The sequence below is a fragment of the Mobula birostris genome, chromosome 26 (genome assembly GCF_030028105.1).
Source record: "Mobula birostris isolate sMobBir1 chromosome 26, sMobBir1.hap1, whole genome shotgun sequence".
NCBI classification, from domain to species: Eukaryota; Metazoa; Chordata; class Chondrichthyes; order Myliobatiformes; family Myliobatidae; genus Mobula; species Mobula birostris.
In genome coordinates, this window is record NC_092395.1 from 10,396,395 (window position 1) to 10,417,450 (window position 21,056).

At 45.1% G+C, this 21,056-nt stretch overlaps 1 protein-coding gene across 4 annotated transcripts in view; it reads left to right on the top strand.

Moving 5' to 3' along the window:
• The window catches only part of LOC140188182 (rho GTPase-activating protein 45-like), a 195,964-nt gene that overhangs the window by 113,245 nt on the left and 61,663 nt on the right, over positions 1 to 21,056 (top strand). For all 4 annotated transcript variants that reach the window (XM_072244192.1, XM_072244189.1, XM_072244190.1 and 1 more), the window contains exons 4-6: positions 6,040 to 6,124; positions 15,850 to 15,922; positions 20,591 to 20,666. In XM_072244192.1, the coding sequence (XP_072100293.1) occupies positions 6,040 to 6,124; positions 15,850 to 15,922; positions 20,591 to 20,666 (234 nt within the window). The remainder of the gene's footprint in view (positions 1 to 6,039; positions 6,125 to 15,849; positions 15,923 to 20,590; positions 20,667 to 21,056) is intronic.

The window sequence follows — 21,056 nt, forward strand, 5'->3', positions numbered from 1 at the left end:
CTGATATACAGGGGGCCACACTGGGAGCACCGGACACAGTATATGACCCCAACAGACTCACAGGTGAAGTGTTGCCTCACTTGGAAGGACTGTTTGTGGCCCTAAATGGTAGTGAGGGAGGAGGTGTAGGGGCAGGTGTAGCACTTGTTCCACTTGCAAGGATAAGTGCTAGGTGGGACACCACTGGGGAGGGACGAATGGACAAGGGAGTCGCGTAGGGATCTTTGTGGAAAGCAGAAAGGTGGGGGGAGGGAAGGATGTGCTTGGTGGTGGGATCCCGCTGGAAATGGCGTGAGTTCTGGAGAATTATATGCTGGACGCAGAGGCAGGTGTACTGGTAGGTGAGGACAAGACAAACCCTGTCCCGGGTAAGGTGGCAGGAGGATGGGGTGAGAGCAATCTTGAGTGAACAAGTGCTGCACCTGCCCCTACACCTCCTTCCTCACTACCATTCAGGGCCCCAAACAGTCCTTCCAGGTGAGGTGACACTTCACCTGTGAGTCTGCTGAGGTCATATACTGCGTCCGGTGCTCCTGGTTATTGTTGTTGCTTTCAGGACATTGTCTAAAATGACTGCATTCAGATACATTCTCTACCTGCTGGAGCCTGTTGTAGGACAGTCTTCTCGCACATTATTCAGTGTCACTACCCGAAGTGAAATGCTGGGGCTTTATAAGGCATTTTGTCAGACTGCACTTGAAGTATTGTGTGTAGTTTCGAGCTCCTCGTCAAAGAGAAGATGTGCTGGCATTGGAGAGGGTGCAGAGGAGGTTCACGAAAATGATCCCAGGAATGAAGGGTTAACATATAAGGAACGTTTAATGGCTCTGGGCCTGTACTCACTGGAGTTTAGAAGAATGACGGAGGATCTCATTGAAACCTATTGATATTGAAAGGCCTAGATAGAGTAGATGTGGAGAGGATGTTTCCTGTAGCTGGGGACTCCAGGACCAGAGGTCACAGCCTCAGAATAGAAGGATGTTCCTTCAGAACAGAGATGAGGAGTAATTTCTTTAGTCAGAGGACAGTTAATCTGTGGAATTTATTGCCAAGTAATTGGGCATAATTAAAGCGGAGGTTGATAGGTTCTTGATTAGTAAGGGCATCAAAGGTTATGGCGAGAAGGCAGGAGAATGGGGTTGAGGGATATTAAATAAGCCATGGTGGAATGGCAGAGTAGACTTGATGGGCCGAGTGGCCTAACCCTGCCCCTGTGCTCTATGGTCCTTTTGGATTTTAGACTCATTCTCTTATGAAGCTGCTTTGCTGAGATCAGCTAGTTCACTCTGCGGGTGAAAACAAGGTTCGTTTGCCGTGTCAATCAAACACCAAGAGCAAACGACAACAACTCACAACTGAAGATGGTGATTAAACTCTCCTGGGAAGGGCTGAATAGCAGGAAATTAACTCTAATTCCATAATGCTCTCCAAACAGTATGGTTGGGTGTGGTGATCATTGAACCCTTGTTCCTCACCATCGGTACTGTTAAATAAATCGGCTACTACGAGGGGGCATGATTTTTAAGGTGATTGGAGTGAAGTATCAGAGGTAAGTGTTTTACACAGAGAGTGGTGGGTGCACGAAAGACCTTGCCAGGGTTTATTGTAGAGGCAGATACGTTAGGAGCATTTACAAAACTCTTACATAGGCACGTAGATGATTTTTAATAGTCAGATTCAGAATCAGGTTTAATATCACTGGCATATGTAGTGAAATTTGTTGTCTATGCGGCAGTACAATGCCGTTTATAATGATGGAAAAAACTGTGATTTACAGTCAGTGTATTAAATAGCTGAATTAAATAAGCAGCGCACAAAAAAAGTAGTGAGGTAGAGTTCATGGGTTCAGTGTCCATTCAGATATCAGATGGCACAGGGGAAGAAGTTGTTCCTGAATCGTTGCGTGTGTTCCTTCGGTTTCCTGTACCTCCTCCCTGATGGGTGGCAATGAGAAGAGGGCATGTCCTGGGTGATGAGGGTCCTTAATGATGGACGCCGCCTTTCTGAGGCATCCCCTTTTGAAGATATTCTGGATGATGAGGGGGCTAGTACCCACGATGGAGCCGACCGGCTTCACAACTTTCTGCAGCTTACTTCGATCCTGTTCAGTAGCCCTCCCGTACCAGACAGTGATGCAGCCAGCTAGGATGCTCTCCACAGTACCTCTGTAGAAATGGAGGGATACGTAGGAGGGAAGGGTTAGGATTGAACTTTTGAGTAGGTTAAAAGGTCGGCACTGTGTCGTGATGTTCTGTGTCTAAATGGCATCTCAGAACACGAATAAATATCTGAGCGAGTCTAGCCATATATCTTCAACAGAAGGCTGGGCAGTTTCAGAATAACTCTATATTTTTACAATAACTGCTTTTGTTCCTGGAGACAAGAGAGAGACAGCAGCTTAAGAAAACGTGACACAAAAGCTGAAAGCACAAGGAATGTACAGCAGGCCAGGCAGCGTCCTTGGAGAATGAGGTGGTGATAATGGTCCAGCATGACCTCAGTGCAGTTTTCTGTCCATCCTGCAACCTGCCCACCAGTTTAAAACCAGTGAACAGACTGCTGGAGGAACCCAGCGGGTCGAGCAGCATCTGTGAGATACTGTCACTGCCTTAGGTAGAAAACTTGCATTGAGACGTGAGGCAGAGACTCGACTCAAAGCTTGGACAATCGCTGACCCCCCTCACAGATATTGCTGTCCCCAGTGAGGTCTTCCAGTGGTTCGTTTCTTGCACGAGACTCCAATATCTGAGTCTCCTTTGTGCCCAATTTAAAGTTGTTCCAATGTATCGAATATAAAATGGAGCCCTTTCTCTCTCCTGAGGGTGCAAGATTGAATGGCACCTAGAGTCATAAAGCACAAACAGGCTCTTCGGCCTATGTAGTCTCTACAAACTATTATTCTGCCCAGTCCCATCTACCTGCACCTGGACCTCCGTACCTCTCCCATGCCTGTACCCATCTAAACTTCTCCTAAGTGTTGAAAACAAACCAACATCCACCAATTCCCCTGGCAGTTCATTCCACATTCTCACTACCCTCTGAGTTAAGAGGTTCTCCTTCATGTTCCTCTTAAACATTTCACCTTTCACCCTTAACCCATGACCTCTAGTCTTAGTCTTGCACAACCTCAGTTGAAAAGGCTTGCTTACATTTACCCTCATAATTTTATATACCTCTATTAAATTCTCCTCATTCCCTCATTCCCTCATTCCCCTCACTCCAGGGAATAAAGTCCTAGCATATTCCCTATAATTCAGGCCCTCAGGGCCTGGCAATGGGATCTGTGTGCTGCTCAGGAACAAGGTTGAAAGTAAAACTGCCAGTGTTCACTCAGACCTTCATGAAAACCTGTAGTTTGGTGGGTGTTCTTCACTCAGTGCCGTCAACCTGGCTTCAGCTCCCTGAGGTGTAGTGGCACAGCAAGAGGCCGGCTGAGTTGGTACCAGTCGTGCAAACCAGCCAGTCTTTCAATCCCTGCCCTTTCCCTTTCACCCTGCCAATTATTCCCCTCATTTCATCGGAATCTGGTGGGATAGGATGAAGGGGCAGAAAGGTCTACTTCCATTCATGGAGACACAGGACATTCTGCAGATTCTAGAAATCTGCTGCAGCAGCAACGACACCACACACACACACACACACACACACACACACACACACACACACACACACACACACATACACAGAGCAGGTCAAGCAGCGCCTATGGAGGAAAGCAAACAGTCAACACTTCAGGCTGAGACCTCCATTTATCTATCTTATTTATTTATTTATCTATCTATCTATATTACTTTATTTAGAGATGCTGTCCGGTAACAGGTCCTTCTGGCCCTACCAGGCCACGCTGCCCAATTACATCCATGTGACCAATTAACCTGTTGGCCCATAAGTCTTTGGACTGTGGGAGGAAACCGGAGCACCTGGAGGAAACCCACGCGGTCACGGGGAGAACGTACAAACTTATTTTCTTAATCTTCCTGCAAATGCCTGCAAAAGAATGATACTTAGGGTAGTACAGGGTGACATATACGTACTTTGAACTTTGAAGTGTTTTCTTCTGCCATTGTGCCAGGTCTCCAAGCAATCCCATCAGTCCTTCGCATAATTCCTCTCTCTCATGTCGATTAACACCCCCTCATTTTCCCATCCACACGAGGGGCCATTTACCGTGGCTGATTAACGTCTTTGGGATGGGGGAAGAAACGGAGCACTAGAGGGAAGCTCAGGTGGGCGCGGCGGTCCGAAACGGGGTCACCCGAGCCCTTCCTGCGATATCACTGCATCACCTACACGTGTCGCAAGTATATACATCGTCAGTGAGACCGCACTTGGAGTATTGTGTTCAGTTTTGGTCACCCTGTTGCAGGAGAGGTATCGAAAATTACACCACAGAAACAGGACCTTTGGCCCATCTAGTCTGTGCTGTACCATTTAAACTGCCTACTCTCATCGACCTGTACCGGGACCATAGCCCTTTATCGATGTACCTATCCAAACTTCTCTTAAACATTGAAATTGAGCTTACATGCACCACTTGTGCTGGTAGCTCGTTCTACACTCTCGCGATCCTCTGAGTGAAGAAGTTTCCCCTCATGTTCCCCTTAAACTTTTCACCTCTCACCCTTAACCCATCACCTCTGGTCTAGTCCCATATAATTTCAGTCTAAAAGCATGCTTGCATCTACCCTATCTATACCCCTTATAATTTTGTATACCTCAATCAAATCTCATCTCAATCTTCTACGTTCCAAGGAATAAAGTCCTAACCTATTCAATCTTTCCTTATAACTCAGGTCCTCCAGTCCTGGCAATGTGCTTGTAAATTTTCTCTGTACTCTTTCAACCTTATTTACATCTTTCCTGTAGGTAGGTGACCAAAACATAGTGAAGTTGGAGTAGTTTATGAGGATGATGCCTGGACTCTGACTTATAGAGAAATGCTGGCCACACTGGATGTTCATTCCCTGAGCTGCAGAAGAGTCTCTCTGGGAAGTCTGAAGCATTTATTGGGAATGTGTGTAACTAAACTTGGCAAAATATTTTACTAACTCATCAGATTTCCCAAATCAAATAAAAATAACAATTAAGTATTAAAACAAGGGATCTTTGTTTTGTCATGTGGAGTCAGAAATGAGCTTCACTAAGGTGTAGTTCTCCCAGTGCAACTTGAGGTTAAGCAAGCTGCAGGGAGGGTTACCTCTGTTGTAACTCTTGCCCTGGGCTGTAACCAGTGACCAGATCTGTCAAAGTGGCCCTCTCTAGAAACCTGGGAGAAGATTACAGGGTGAACAGCTGATAGATTGCAGGGAGCGATGATGGACGTTCAAACCCCCTGGCGATCTTGGTCTCTTAGGCAGGGTTAATGACTTGTTTGAAGTAATTACTGCAGGTTATAACTGTGCAAAAATGTTACACTGTCAGAAACACAGGAGGTTCTGCAGATCAGAATCAGAATCTGGTTTATTATCAACGACATACTGTATGTTGTGAAATCAGTTGGTTTTGCAGCAGCAGTACAGTGCGATACAAAAAATATAATTTAGAACAAGAAATATGTAAAAATAATTAAATAAGTAATGCAAAAATATAGTGAGGTAGTGTACATGGGTTTATTATCTGGTCAGAAATCTGATGGTGGAGGGGAAGAAGCTGTTCCAGAATATTGACTGTGTGTCCTTGGGCTCCTGTACTTCCTTTCTGATGGTAGTAGTGAGAAGAGGGCATGTCCTGGTTGGTGGGGGTCCTTAATGAAGGATGCCAACTTTCTGAGGCATCACCTTTTCAAGATGTCCTCGGTGTTGGGGAGTGTTGCACCCGTGATCGAGATGGCCGAGATTATGACCCTCTGCAGCCTTTTCCGTTCCCCTGCGGTGCTCCGCGTTTTCATAAACGTTTTCAGATGCTGTAAAGCTTGAACAACACACACACACAAAATGCTGGAGGAACTCAGTAGGCCAGGCAATGTCTATGGAGAGGAACAGACGGGAACACTTGCTCAGAATTTTTGCTCATTGAAACGTGTGCTTCTTCCTCCTTTAGGCTTCCATTATGAATCCAACAATGAAAATGACAAAAAAGAGTTTGAGAAGGCAATTGAAACAATGGCGGTGGCATTCAGCAGCAAGTAAGTAGATCACAGATTCACGGGGATCGAGTTAGCAGCAGCACCATGTATGGAAAAGAGTCACAATTCAGGAACTGAATCCGATCTTTCCTGTTTTACTGTTTTAACCCTAGGCTTGTCGAGCCATCTCATGACTGTCTCTCGTGAACATTAAGTTCAAAGTAAATTTATTATCAAAGTACATACAAACCCTGAGACTTGTTTTCTCATAGTAAATCCAAGAACCATAATAGAATCATGAAAGACCCCACCCAACAGGGTGGACGAACAACCTGTGTGACAAAGACAACAAACTGTGCAATATAAATACAAGTGCAAATAAATAAATACATACGTAAATAATTAAGCCAGCAAGCAGGAGATAAATATCAAGAACATGAGTGAGTCCATAGGTTGTGGGAACAGTTCAGTGATGGGGCAATTGAAGTTGAGCGAAATTATCCGCACTGGTTCAGGAGCCTGATGGTTGAGTCACAGAGTAATACAGCATGAAAGCAGGCCATTTGGCCCAACTAGTTCATGCAGTGTCAAATTCCTATCTACGCTATTCTCATTTGGCTATATTGGCGAGACCCGACGCAGACTGGGAGACCGCTTTGCTGAACATCTACGCTCTGTCCGCCAGAGAAAGCAGGATCTCTCAGTGGCCACACATTTTAATTCCACATCCCATTCCCATTCTGACATGTCTATCCACGGCCTCCTCTACTGTAAAGGTGAAGCCACACTCAGGTTGGAGGAACAACACCTTATATTCCGTCTGGGTAGCCTCCAACCTGATGGCATGAACATCGACTTCTCTAACTTCCACTAAGGCCCCACCTCCCCCTCGTACGCCATCTGTTACTTATTTTTATGCACACATTCTTCCTCTCACTCTCCTTTTTCTCCCTCTGTCCCTCTGAATATACCTCTTGCCCATCCTCTGGGTCCCCCCCCCCCACCTTGTCTTTCTTCCCGGACCTCCTGTCCCATGATCCTCTCATATCCCCTTTTGCCTATCACCTGTCCAGCTCTTGGCTCCATCCCTCCCCCTCCTGTCTTCTCCTATCATTTTGGATCTCCTCCTCCCCCTCCAACTTTCAAATCCCTTACTAGCTCTTCCTTCAGTTAGTCCTGACGAAGGGTCTCGGCCTGAAACGTCGACTGTACCTCTTCCTACAGATGCTGCCTGGCCTGCTGCGTTCACCAGCAACTTTGATGTGTGTTGCTATTCTTATTTGCCCGTGTTTGGCCCATATCCATCAAGACATTTCCTGTCCATGTGTCATGCCAAGTTTCCTTCAAGTATAATAATTGTACCTGCCTCAACCACTTTCTCTGAAAGCTCATTCCATGTATGCATTGCCATCTGTGTATATTTTATGTATGTGTATAACAATGTTCCCTCTAACTTGTAATGACTAGTGTACACAAAACTCTTGTGCTGTGCAATTTTTTGCCCAGTGACAACAACATGTGAGCACTGAATAATTTCTTCAATAAAAACAGCATAAATAAGTCAGTTCTAAAATCTGCAGACAAATCATTGCAAACTCCACGTTGTCAGCACCGTCCGCATCAGAAACCGGAAAAGGCAATGTGATTGTGTACGATTGTGAAATATGCCAATGAGGTAGAGGGTGACAACCTTTTGTGCGCAGTTTAAATTCCTTTGTGAGCTAGTAGCAAAAGATGTGTGTGCATGCACATGTGCTCACCTTAGCGGGAACAATGGGATATGAATATAAATATAATATCAATCTGAATTTATATTTGTGCAAGTATCAAAATGCTGGAGGAACTGAATGGGCCATACAACATCTGTGGACTATATTTCAAATCTAGACCCTTCACCTTGGCTGGTCCTAAAACACTGGCTGCCCACTTCCTCCTCAGATGCTGCCTGACCTGCTGAGCTCCCCCAGCAGTTTTCTTTGCTCCAGATTCCAGCATCTGCAGACTGCGTTTGTATTTTTTTCTCCTTTTGCAAGTGCTATGCCTGAATGCAATTGCAAGCAGTTTAATGATAAATATGGAAAAGTAATGTTTCGTAACCGAAAATCGGTACGTTGCGTCTGCACTTGCTGGGTTTGCTGCTGAAAGTCGCTGACAGGACAGCGTAGTAGTTAGTGTAACGCTATTACAGTTGGGGGGCGTTGGAGTTCTGAGTTCAATACCGGCATCCTCCGTAAACAGTCTGTAATTCCTCCCACAGTCCAAAGACGTACTGGGTAGATTAAATGGTCATTGTAAATTGTCCCTTGATTAGGCTAGGGTTAAATCAGGGGTTGCTGGGTGGGCAACTTGAAGGGCCTATTCCACACCGTGTCTCTAAATAAATAACTCTTCATTACGTGCCATGTTGTACGATGTGGGCGATCTTGGTCTTTCCATGACCATGATTATTCTTGGCAAATTTTTCTACAGAAGTGGATTGCCATTGCCTTCTTCTAGGCAGCGTCTTTACAAGACGGGTGACCCCGGCCATTGTCAATACTCTTCAGAGATTGTCTGCCTGGCATCAGTGGTTGCATAACTAGGTCTTGTGATAGGCACCGGCTGCTCATACGACCATCACCAGCTTCACGTCACGCTGCTTGGGCGGGCCAGTAAGGTGCTACACCTTGCCCAAGGGTGACCTGCAGGTTAGTGGAGGGAAGGAGCGCCTTACACCTCCTTTGGTGGAGACGTATCTCTACCCCACCACAATGGTTAATAGAAACCTTTTATGTCATTCTTGTGTTGCTCCTGACCAGTTAACTTTAATCAGACCTTCTTGTCTATGTATGGTCCTTAATGTGAACAGAGCATACAGCACTAAGCTCATGTCTTGGGCAGCACTGTGGTATTTTGGTAGAGGGCTATCTCCACCATCCTGCCACCCACAAACAAACAAATGAGTAGCTTAACATTTTTTCTGCTAGATTCTTCTAACTGTTGGACTGATCCAGCCTAAGGTGTTTCAGTATTTGTCTCTGCTTAATTTCTGTCAGCTTTTGACCTCAAGATCTGAACCCATTAACACAAGTCAAACGACAGTCTCCCATTTCAATTACATTCAGAAAGTAAGTAGACACCAGCAAGTGTACAAGAGGAAGTGCAAAATGTGGTTAATTCCAGCAGACAGATTGGTACTAGCATTAGGTTCATCTGCGGATCGGGTGAGGAAGCCGACCCTCATAGAGGGTAGTCCTATTGACTCGTTGAGGGACAGGCTGATGATAATGAGTCCAGAGCCTTCTAGACTACTGGGCCTTTCACCTGAAGGTTGGATTAGGAAGTAACATTTCAAAAGCCATTAAAGGGTGCAGGGAGAGAGACCAGAAAGGTAGGTGGCTTTAAAACGTTTCAATAGTTTTTGGATTTTAAAAACATTGATTTTTTTTTAAATGCATGCTTTTGTGTTTTCGTAAACACAAGAGGTTCTGCAGATGCTGGAAATCTCGAGAAACACACACAATGTGCCGGAGGAACTCAGCAAGTGAGGCTGCCCATATGGAGGAAAGGGGCAGTCAGAGTTTCAGGACCTGAAGAAGGGTCTCAGCCCAAAATGTCAACTGTTTGTTCCCCTCCATAGATGATGCCTGACCTGCTGAGTTCCTCCAGCATTTTGTGTGTGCGTTGCTTCGTGTTTTCAGTTTGTTTGCAGGAAGTGGCTGGTAAGAACTGAGGACTGACGTAGAGGCAGGAAGTGGAGTTTGTGGCCAAATTATCAAGTGACAATTCTTAACGATGAGGAGGTGTGAGGCTGTGTACTGGAGATGTTCAAACCATTTGCAGTGTAAACAGGCAGATTTCCTGCTAATCTGGCCTCCTTTCTTCTATGTGCTGTACGGACCGTGATGGCTGTTCCCTGAGATGGGATTCCATTGCCTGCATTGAAACGCTGAGCTCTGCTTTTGGTCTGCTTGCCCACTGAGATGTCCGTGGAGGAATCCTGCTGACTGGCACGTTCAGCAGGAGTGCATGCTGAGGGATGCACTGAGACCTGGTGCAGCCGCCACAAGGTCTCGGCGGGGAAGGGCCACCACGTAGGGTCCTACTGGAGAGGGAGGGGTTGGGTTGGGTGAGGAAACCCTCAGTTATTGTCGTAGTGAGCCACCCCAAGGAGCAGCTGTGCTATTGGTTTTAATAAAACACTACTTAACACATTGAACGCAAGAATGAAAATGCATTGCACGATTTATTCTTACAAATATTTTTTATCATCAACAGTTTATTTTGATATAATTGCCACTTTATTAAACATCTCCTGTACCTAATAAAGTGACCACTGAGTGTATATTTGTGGTCTTCTGCTGCTGTAGCCCATCCACTTCAAGGTTTGGTGTGTTGTACGTTCAGAGATGCTCTTCTGCACATCACTATTGTAACACATCTTTATTTGAGTTGTTGTCACCTTCCTGTCAGCTTGAAGCAGTCTGACCATTCTCCTCTGTTTTACCTTATTATCAAGGCAGTTTTGCCTACACAACTAACACTCATTGGATTTTTTTAAATGTTTTTCACACTATTCGCTGTAAACTCTAGAGACTGTTGTGTGTGAAAATCTCAGGAGATCAGCAGTTTCTGAGATACTCAAATCACCTTGTCTGGCACCAACAATCATTCCACGGTCAAGGTCACTTATATCACATTTCTTCCCCACTCTGATGTTTGGTCTGAAGAGCAACTCAATCTCTTGACTATGTCTGTGTACTTTTATTCATTGAGCTACTGCCACATGATTGGCTGATCAGATATCTGCATTAACAAGCAGGTGTACCTAATAAAGTAGCCACAGAGTGTATATGAAAATATAAGACCATAAGATATAGGAGCAGAATTAGGCCATTTGGCCCATCGAGGACAAATCATGCAAATAATTTTTTAGAAGTCAACAAACAATACTCCTTGACTCACTCTGATAGGGACATATGTTTGTATGTTTGTTTAATCATTCATACATATAAAAAGTACATAAAAAGTATAAAAAGTGCCTATAAAAAGTATTCACCCCCTTGGAAGTTTTCATGTTTCTTGCTTCACAACATTGAATCATGGTGGATTTAATTTGGCTTTTTTGATACTGATCAATAGAAAAAGACTCTTTTGTGTCAAAATGAAATCAAAATTTCTACAAATTGGTCTAAATTTATTACAATTATTGAACACAAAATAATTGACTGCATAATTACTCACTCTCTTCAAGTCAGTAATTAGTAGATGTGCCTTTGTCAGCAATTACAACCTTGAGTCTGTGTGGATAGGTCTCTATCAGCTTTAAACATCTGGATACTGCTATGATACTGCTATTTTTCCCGATCCTTTACAAAACTGCTCAAGCTCTGTCAGATTGCGTGGGGATCGTGAATGGACAGCCCTTTCAAGTCCAGCCACAAATACTCAAATGGATTGAGGTCTGGACTCTGACTTGGCCACTCCAGGATGTTCACTTTGTTCTTTTTAAGCCATTCCTGTGTAGCTTTGGATTTATGCTTGGGTTTATTATCTTGCTGGAACACAAATCTTCTCCCAAGTTGCAGTTCTCTTGCAGACCGCATCAGGTTTTCCTCCAGGATTTCTCTCTACTTTGCTGCATTCATTTTATCCTCTACCTTCACAAGCCTTCCAGGGCCGGCTGCAGTGAAGCATCCCCACAGTATGGAGTCCCCACCATGCTTCCCAGTAGTGATGGTGTGCTTGGCTTATGCCAAACATAGCGCATAGTCTGATGGCCAAAAAGCTCAACTTGGGTTTTATCAGGCCATAAAGAGTTCTTCCAGCTGACTTCAGAGTCTCCATACATGCTTTCTGGCAAACTCTATTCAAGATTTCATGTGAGATTTTCTCCGCTCCCAAACAGTGGCTTTCCTTTTGCCACTCTCCCATAAAGCTGCGGCTGGTGAAGCACCCTGGCAACAGTTGTTGTATGTTCAGACTCTCCCACCTCGGCCACTGAAGCCTGTAACTCCGCCAGAGTCGTCATAGGTCTCCTGGTGGCCTCCCTCACTAGTTCACTTCTTGCACAGTTACTCAGTTTTTGAGGACAGCCTGCTCTAGGCAGATTTACAGCTGTGCCATATTCTTTCCATTTCCTGATGATTGACTTAACTGTACTCCAGGGGATATTTAGTGACTTGGAAATTTTCTTGTATCCATCTCCTGACTTGTACTTTTCAATAACCTTTTCGTGAAGTTGCTTGGAGTGTTCTTTTGTCTTTGTGCTGTAGTTTTTGCCAGGATACTGACTCACCAGCGGTTGGACTTTCCAGATACAGGTGTATTTTTACTATATTCAATTGAAACACCTTGACTGCACACAGGTGATCTCCATTTAACTGATTGTGTGACTTCTAAAACCAACTGGCTGCTCCAGTGATGATTTGGTGTGTCATATTGAAGGGGGGGAATAGTTATGCAATCAATTATTTTGTGTTTTATATTTGTAATTAATTTAGATCACCTTGTGGAGATCTGTTTTCACTTTGACACAAAAGCGTCTTTTTCTGTTGATCAGTGTCAAAAAGTGAACGATTTATATCTCCTATGACAAACAATAAAACATGAAAACTTCCAAGAGGGTGAATACTTTTTATAGACACTATTTATTGAGATACAACACTGAATAGGTCCTTTGAGTCATGCCCCCTACAATCCCTCAATTTAATTCTAGCCTAGTCACGTGACAGTTTACAATGACCAGTTAACCTACCAACTGGTATGATTTTTTTTTCATTTATGGGACATGGGCGTCGTCAGATAAGCCAGAATTTATTGCCCATCCCTAGTTGCCCTTGGGGAGGTGGTGATGAGCTGCCTTCTTGAACTGCTGCAGTCCCTGAGGTGTAGGTACATCCACTGCGCTGTTAGGGAGGGAATTCCGTGATTTTGACCCAGCGACAATGAAGGAATGGCGATATGTTTCCAAGTCAGGATGATAAGTGACTTGGAGGGGGATTGCCAAGTGGTGGTGTTCCCAGGTATCTGCTGTTCTCATTCTTCTAGATGGTAGTGTTCGTGGGTCTGAAAGGTGCTACCTTAGGAACTTTGGTGTACATGTCTTTGGGTGGAAACTGGAGCACCCGGAGGAAACCCATGCAGTCACGGGGAGAACATACAAACTCCTTACAGACAGCAGTGGGAATTGAACCCGGGTCAGTGGTACTATAAAATGTTGTACACTACACTACTGTACCGCCCAGTAAAGACACCACAGGAATGCAAGTAGTTTTTAATTAAGATTTCTTGCATTGGTGTGTTGGGAAATGGCACTGAAATCCTGCTGTTGCTGCGTATGCACTTGAAAAACCCCTCACCTGATCAGAACAATACTTGTGATCGCTACATGGCATGACTGTCGAGAGCAGGATGTGGCTCAGCTATGGTTCCTTGTAGTCACATCACCTACAACAGTTCAGGGCCATTAAAGTTCAAAAGTTCAAAGTATGTATGCCGTATACAACCCTCAGTTTCATCTTCCTGCAGACAACACAGATTAACGAAACACCATGGAACCCATTCGAGGAAAATGTCAAAGAGCTAACATGCAAAAAAAGGAACAAATCATGCAAACAGCAAAAAGTCAAGTGCATAATACACAGAATATGAAACATCAAACCACAGAGTCCTTGAAGCAGACTAGGAAAGTTCAGTTCAGTTCAGTTCAGTTTGTTGATTGCAGCCTGCTGAGCCAGTCCATCCTGATCAAAATCACGCAAAATAGCAACAAAAAAGGAGTACTCAGAAAACAGAAACACATCCACATGAACTGCTGAGACAAATCCACAAACCACGCTAATCAAACCTTGACCAAGTCCCAAGTCTTCGACACCTCCCTCTGGCAGCGGCAGTAACTAGATGATCGGGGTTCAGTTACCGCCACCGTCTATGAGGAGTGTGTATGTGTGCCCTGTGACTGCTCCGGTTTCCTCCCACATCCCAGAAAGGTGAATGGGTTCGGGGTAGTCGGTTTTGGGCTTCCTGTGTTGGTCCGGAAGTGTGGCGACACTTGCAGGCTACCCCCAGCGCACCTTCAGGCTGTGATAGTCACTGACATAAACGACACATTTCACTGTATGGATTGATGTTTAAATGTACACGTGACAAACTTTAAAACCTGTAATCTTTAGTGGAACGCCCATTGCTTTGTCACTAGAGAACACTAAAATTAATCATAGAGGAGCCGAAGATCTATTGTGGGTCAGTTCAGTGTGTATTGGAAACTTGAACACTGTTCACATTATTTTTCCGCCAAAAGATAATTGCACTGCTGACATTTTGTAACACGAAGAATCGGAGGTTCCATTAAAAAAAAACTGGCAATGGAGGTAGCCCTGTAGTCTACGCTGAAAGCCATATTTTCCGTATATTCAGCAAGGGGGAAGAGAGGACTACCAATGAGTATTGGTTTTAGACCATAAGACATAGGAGCAGAATTAGATCGAGTCTACTTTGCCATTCAGTCATGGCTGATTTATAATCCCTCTCAACCCCATTCTCCTGCCTTTTCCTAGTAGCCTTTGACGCCCTTACTAATCAAGGACTTATCAACCTCTACTTCAAATGTACCCAATGATTTGGCCTCTACAGCCAATCATCGCAATGAATTCCACAGATTCACCGCCGTCTGTGTGAAGAAATTCCTCCTGCTCCTCTCTCTTCTAAAGGGAACACCCTTGTGTTCTGAGGCTGTACCCTCTGGTCTTGGACTCCCCCACTATTGGAAATATCCTCTCCACGTCCACTCTATCTAGGCCTTTCAATACTCGATGGGTTTCAATGAGATCTCTCCTCATTTTTCTAAACTACAGTCCCAGAGCCATCAAACACTCCTCATACATTTCCAGATGGTGGATGAGCGGAACATTACTCTAGACAGTGCCAATCCTCTTGGCTTTTCATTTCCTCATCTCAATGTGAGGTTTGATTCCACTGGTTATAACTTTCCAAAACCTCTGGTCATAAGTTAGTGAGAAATATGATTCATCCCACAACCCTAATTCTGCCCTGTTTTTCTCTCCACAGACATTGCCTGAACTGTTGAATTTTTCTAACATATTTTAGGTTTTTCTTCAGATTTCCAGCATCTGCATTTTCATCTGGATTATTTCAGGTGCCGATTTCAGAGGAAAGGACTGACTGAAGAGCACTAAACCAGTCCATAAGACATAGGAGCAGAATTAAGCCATTCAGTCATTGGGACTGCTGTGGCATTTAGTCATGGCTGACTTACTTTCCCTCTCAACCACATTTTCCTGCCTTCTCCCCATAACCTTTGACACCCTTACTAATCAAGAATCTATCAACCTCTGTTTTAAATATCCCCTTTAACTTGGCCTCCACAGCAATCTGTGGCAACAAATTCAACAGATTCATCATCCTCTGGCTAAGGAAATTTTTCCTCATCTCTGTTCTAAATGGATGTCCTTCCATTCTGAGGCTGTGTCCTCTGGTCCTGGACTCCCCCACTATAGGGAAGTTCCTCTCCACATCCACTCTGTCTAGACCTTTCAATAGGTTTCCTTCCCTTGAAGCAGAAAGAAAGGATTCAGGGAACAAGTCAGCGTATGCTACTCTTTGGGTTCTCCCTGATAATTGGTTATGAAGAAATATTTGTTAGACTTAGATTGAAGGCCTTTCTGAACTGCTTGGTGTGTAATTGAACGAGAATACGTAAGAGGAAATTTTTGCTTTTGAAAACAAATAGAAATGTATAAATTGAGGCTTGTCAACTGCTATAATTATTGCTTCCTCTTTGGCAGTGTCTCGGAATTCCTCATGGGCGAGGTGGACAGCAGCACCCTGTTATCATTACCACTGGTGGATAAGTCCAGGGTGAGTTGACGGAATGGATCCGCGTTATACAAGAACCGTTGCGCGTGTACACAAACCACTTCTGAAAAGCTCTTCGTCTAATTGTTAGGAATTAATTTCTGAAAGAGCTTTATAATTTGTGTGCCTGGGGGATTTTACTCCTGCTCAAGTGTCTTGAAGAATGGTTTAAGTAAAGTTGGCGTTCAGGTTGTAGTTGAATTCATCAGATCTGCGTGCCATCTTCCAAAGTTTACATCTCCATATTAAATCAGATTTTCCCTGGTGCGCTGTCGTTGGTTTTAAACTCAGGACCTCCTAATGACCCCATGGAAATTTTTAACATCCACAAAGCAATTAAATAACAACCTGGCTTAGTCAAAGCAGAGTCATACTTCACAGTCAGATTTGAGTTTTCATTCTGCAGAATTTCGAGGTTTCTATTTTGCAAAACATTTTGGTGGTGAAATTTCATTTTGTCTTCCTCTTCTGTCGACCATTGGACATTCCCAAACAATAACCAGTCATTAGGGGAGGTACTGAGGCAGTACAGATCCTGGCCTTGACTCCGCTCGTGATAGGCACAGACTGGGGCAACATGGTAGCATAGCAGTCAGTACGACACTGCTCTAGCTCCTGGTGTCAGAATTTGGAGATCAATTCCGATGTCTTCTGTAAGGAGTTTGTACGTTCTCCCCGTGACCACGTGGGTTTCCTCAGTGAGCTTCAGTTTCCTCCCACAGTTCGAAGCCAGTAGGTTAATTGGTCATTGTAAATTGTCCTGTGATTAGCTTAGTGTTAAGTAGGTGGGTTTCTGGGCAGCCCGGCCTGTTAGGCCACAAAGGCCTGTTCCGCGCTGTATCTCTAAATAAAAATGTGGGCGCCATGGTAGCGTAGCGGTTAGCGCAGGGCATCGGAGTTCAGAGTTCAATTCCGACATCATCTGTAAGGAGCCTCTGTATGTCCTCCCCGTCGCATGCGCGAGTTTCCCCTGTGTGCTACGGTTTCCTCCCACCGTTCTCAGACGTACTGGGTAGGAGTTGGTATGGTCTCCCTGTGACCACGTGGGTTCCTCTGGGTGCTCCTGTTTCCTCCCACAGTCCAATGACGCACCAAGTAGGTTAATCGGTCATCTTAAATTGTCCCACGATTATGTTATAGTTCATCAAGGTTGTGGGGTTGCTAGGGCAACGGCTTGAAGGGCCGGAAGGGCCTACTCTGCGCTGTATTGCTAAATAAATAAATAAAATTCTGCCAGAAAAAGCGAGATCTCCCAGAGGCCAACCATCTTAATTCCACTTCCCATTCCCATTTCGTTATGGCCATCCATGGCCTCCTCCATTGTTCTGATTAGGCCACATTTAGGTCAGAGGAACAACATTTTGTATTCCATTTGGGTAGCCTCCAAACTGATGGCATGAACATCGATTTCTCAAACTTCCAGTAATACCTCCCACCCCCCTCTCCTACTTCACCATTCCCTATCCCCTTTCCCCTCCCTCATCTTATCTCTTTGCCCGCCCATCGCCTCCCTCTGGTGCTCCTCCCCCCTTTTTCTTTCTTCCATGGCCGCCTTCTCTTTCACCAATCAACTTCCAAGCTCTTTACTCTATCCCTCCCCCTCCAGGTTCCACCTATCACCTGGTGTTTCTCTCTCCCTTACTTCACCCCCCCACACCTTTTAAATCTACTCCTCACCTTTTTTCCTCCAGTCCTGCTGAAGGGTCTTGGCCCGAAACGTCGACTGTACTCTTTTCCATAGACGCTGCCTGGCTTGCTGATCTCCTCCGGCACTTGGTGTGTGTTGTTCAGATTTCCAGCATCTGCAGATTTTGTGAAATAAATAAAATTGATTCGCATCAGACATTTGCATTAGCCGAGAAAGAGCAGGTATAATGGACATTAATATCAGGGCAGCAGCACATTTGTATGGCCAATTGTCCATAGGAACATTTGTCATGGCACGTTGAGCTGCTCGTTCAGGCAATGGGTTTCTGGAGCAACACACACACAAAGTGCTGGAGGAACTCAGCAGGCCAGGCAGCATCGATGTTTCAGGTCAAGTCCCTTCATCAGGACAGGAGAGGAAGAGGGAAGATGCTAGAAAACGATGGTCGGGGGAGGGGAAGGAGAAAAAGGCAGAAGGTGATAGGATCAGCCAGGTGTGTGGGGAAGGGGGAATGGAAGAAGAAGCTGGCAAGTGACAGGTGGGAAAGGTGAAGGACTGGAGAAGAAGGAATCTAATAGGAGAGGAGAGTGTACCATGGGAGAAGGGGAAGGAGGAGGGGCACCAGAGGAAGGTGATAGATAAGTGAGAAGAAGAGGTAAGAGGACAGTGGGGAATTGAAGAGAGAAGGGAGAGGGATGAAGAAGTTGCCAGAAGTTGGAGCGGATGTAGCCGCAAGGCAGCAGAGGTTTGAGATCAGAGGTTGGAGGCTACCTACATGGAATAGGAGGTATCCTAGTCCAAACTGAGGGTGGCCTCATCATGGCAGATAGAGGAGGCCATAGACTGACATGTCAGAATGGATAGGGAACAGATGGGTCCTTAATGATTGATGCTGTCTTCTTGACACACCACCTTTTGTAAATGTCATCAGTGATGGGGAGGGTTGTGTTTGTGATGGAGCTGACTGAGCCTACAACTGTCTGCAGTCTCTTTTGATCCTGTGCATTGGCATCTCCATACCAAGCAGTGATGCACCAAGTCGGAATGTTCTACCTGTAGAAATCCGCTAACACCTTTGGTATCTCCTCAAGCTCCTAATGAAGTACAACTGTTGGTGTGCCATCTTCATGATTGCATCAATGCAGTGGGCCCAGGATAAAATCTCTGAGATGTTGGTGCGCAGGAACTAGAAGCTGTTCACCCTTTCCACCGCCGATTCCAATTTCCTCTTCTTGACGTCCACGATCACTACAAAGATTGCTGTAAAGATTCATTTGGTTTTGTGTCGTCCTTCGGGGAAGCAAATCGGCTGTCCTTACCCAGACAGCACATGTGACTCCTGACCCACCCATGCTGGGCTCGTGGTTGCCTCCTCAGTCCAGGGCAGTTAGACATGAAATCTAATGTTGACAATGTGTCCACATCCTGTGAAGGAACAAGTGGCTACCACGAGGGAAAACATTGTCTCGCTGGAAGACTGCTCCAAAAGTGGAGTTAAAAAAAAATCAGGGTACTGGCAAGAGGGGCAAGATCCAGATGGTGGCTGGATGTGACACCAGCTCTGGAACTCTGTTGAAATATTCCCATTGGCAATGGCTGAGAACAGACAGCTGAGAGCCCCAGGTATTTTATAGTCTATTGAGTATAGCATAGTGGGCATTGGACAGGTGCATTGAAGGCAAAGGTTTAGAGCAGGGGTTCCCAACCTGGAGTCCTTCATAGTATTGGTCCATGGCATAAACAAGGTTGGGAACAACAGGTTTAGAGAGATATGGGTCAAATGAGGGAAAGTGGGACTATGTTAAATGGAAATCTTGTTTAGCATAGACGAGTTGGGCCGAAAGGCCTGTTTTTAGAACACAGAACATAGGGGATCACAGCACAGTGCAGCCCCTTCAGCCCATGATGTTATGCCAACCTTTTAACCTACTCTGAGATCAATCTAATCCCTCCCTCCCACAGAGCCCTCCATTTTCCAATCATCCACATGTGCATTTAAGAGTTTACGAAATGCCCCTAATATATCTGCCTCTGCCACTATCCCGACAGTACATTTCATGCACCCACCACTCTGTGGAAAATAAATGCCATCTAACATTCTTTCCTCCAAAGACCTTAAAGTTATGCCTTCTCATATTAGCCATTTCTGCCCTGGGGAACGGTCTCTGGGTGTATCCACTTCATCTGTGCATGTTTCTGTTTTCTATGACTCTTTGATTTCTGCCTAAAATACTTCTTATTGAGAAGTTGGGTTCTTTTTGCTTCTTTGAGCATTTTGTCACAGTGAAGTTTCAGTGCGTTAAATGTTCATGTCAGAGTCAACAAACTGTCCTCTTCGGCTGGCTGACGAACGCAGTTCCAGGGCCACATCTACCCAGCACTATTACACTGTGTCCTTTCACAATCTCCACTTTAAGGCCAGAGCAACAGGAAGTGAACTACAGCCTGGTTTGGCCAAGATGTTCCTCAAGTGTTTTACATTCTTGTAAAGATAAAATGGTGCCTCCCTCGTTGCTCCCCTCTATTGTATCTCGTCGTTGTGGAGTGCGATGCAGCTCACAAGTGCCAGTTATATTCTCCCGCTTCACCCAAGCGAACGTTGCTCCTGTAGAAACCAAGAGGCTTCAGGTAACCAGTTCCAGTCTTTACCAGTGACCTCAGTGGATGTGGATTACGAGTTAGTTTATTTGCTTCTGACCTCAGGAGTGCTAAGCTTGGTTCCAACGCCTCAAAACAGGCCTTGGCTGTGAGCGGCCTGGCCTGCAGGCTGTAGCTGGTTCCGATTCAGTGAGAGGCTTTTTACCTGGGAATATCTCCTGCTTCTGCTCTCTGAGGTGAGGAATACTCGGCCATAACTGCACTTGTAATCTTTGTAGGGCGGTGCTCCCTATTACTGTTGAACAGTGGGATCGATGGGATTGATCTGGCAGAAGCTGAGGGTTTGCTTCGGTCTCGTGTCTCAACCAATTGGTGTATTTATCAATCCTTTAATAAAATCTAATTCACCTTGTTTGTCTTTGCAGTCAATGGAGAATCTGTGTGGTGGGATTGCTGTACAAGGTGATGCGATGCAGGTGAAAGATGAGTTCAGTGACGCAGGTAACGCACTTGCTGTGCCATTTTGTCTGCATGGATTGAATAGTGAGCAAACATCATAAAAGAAGAGGTGAAAGACTGCTGTGGTGTTTAGAGTGAGGGATAACTCAAAATGTGAACAAGGCACTTAGAGGAAGTGAGGGGAAATTTCTTCTCTCAGAGGGTGGTAAGGCTGTGGAGTTCTTTATCACGGCAGCCAGATTGACCACGGGGGATGTTTACAAAGACGGAATGTTTATGTTTACAAAGGCAGGACTGTAAAAAGGCCCCAAAGAATCATTGGGGACCCGAGTCACCCCGACCACAAACTTCCAGCTGCTACCATCCGGGAAGCGGTACTGCAGCATAAAAGCCAGGACCAACAGACTCCGGGACAGCTTCTTCCACCAGGCC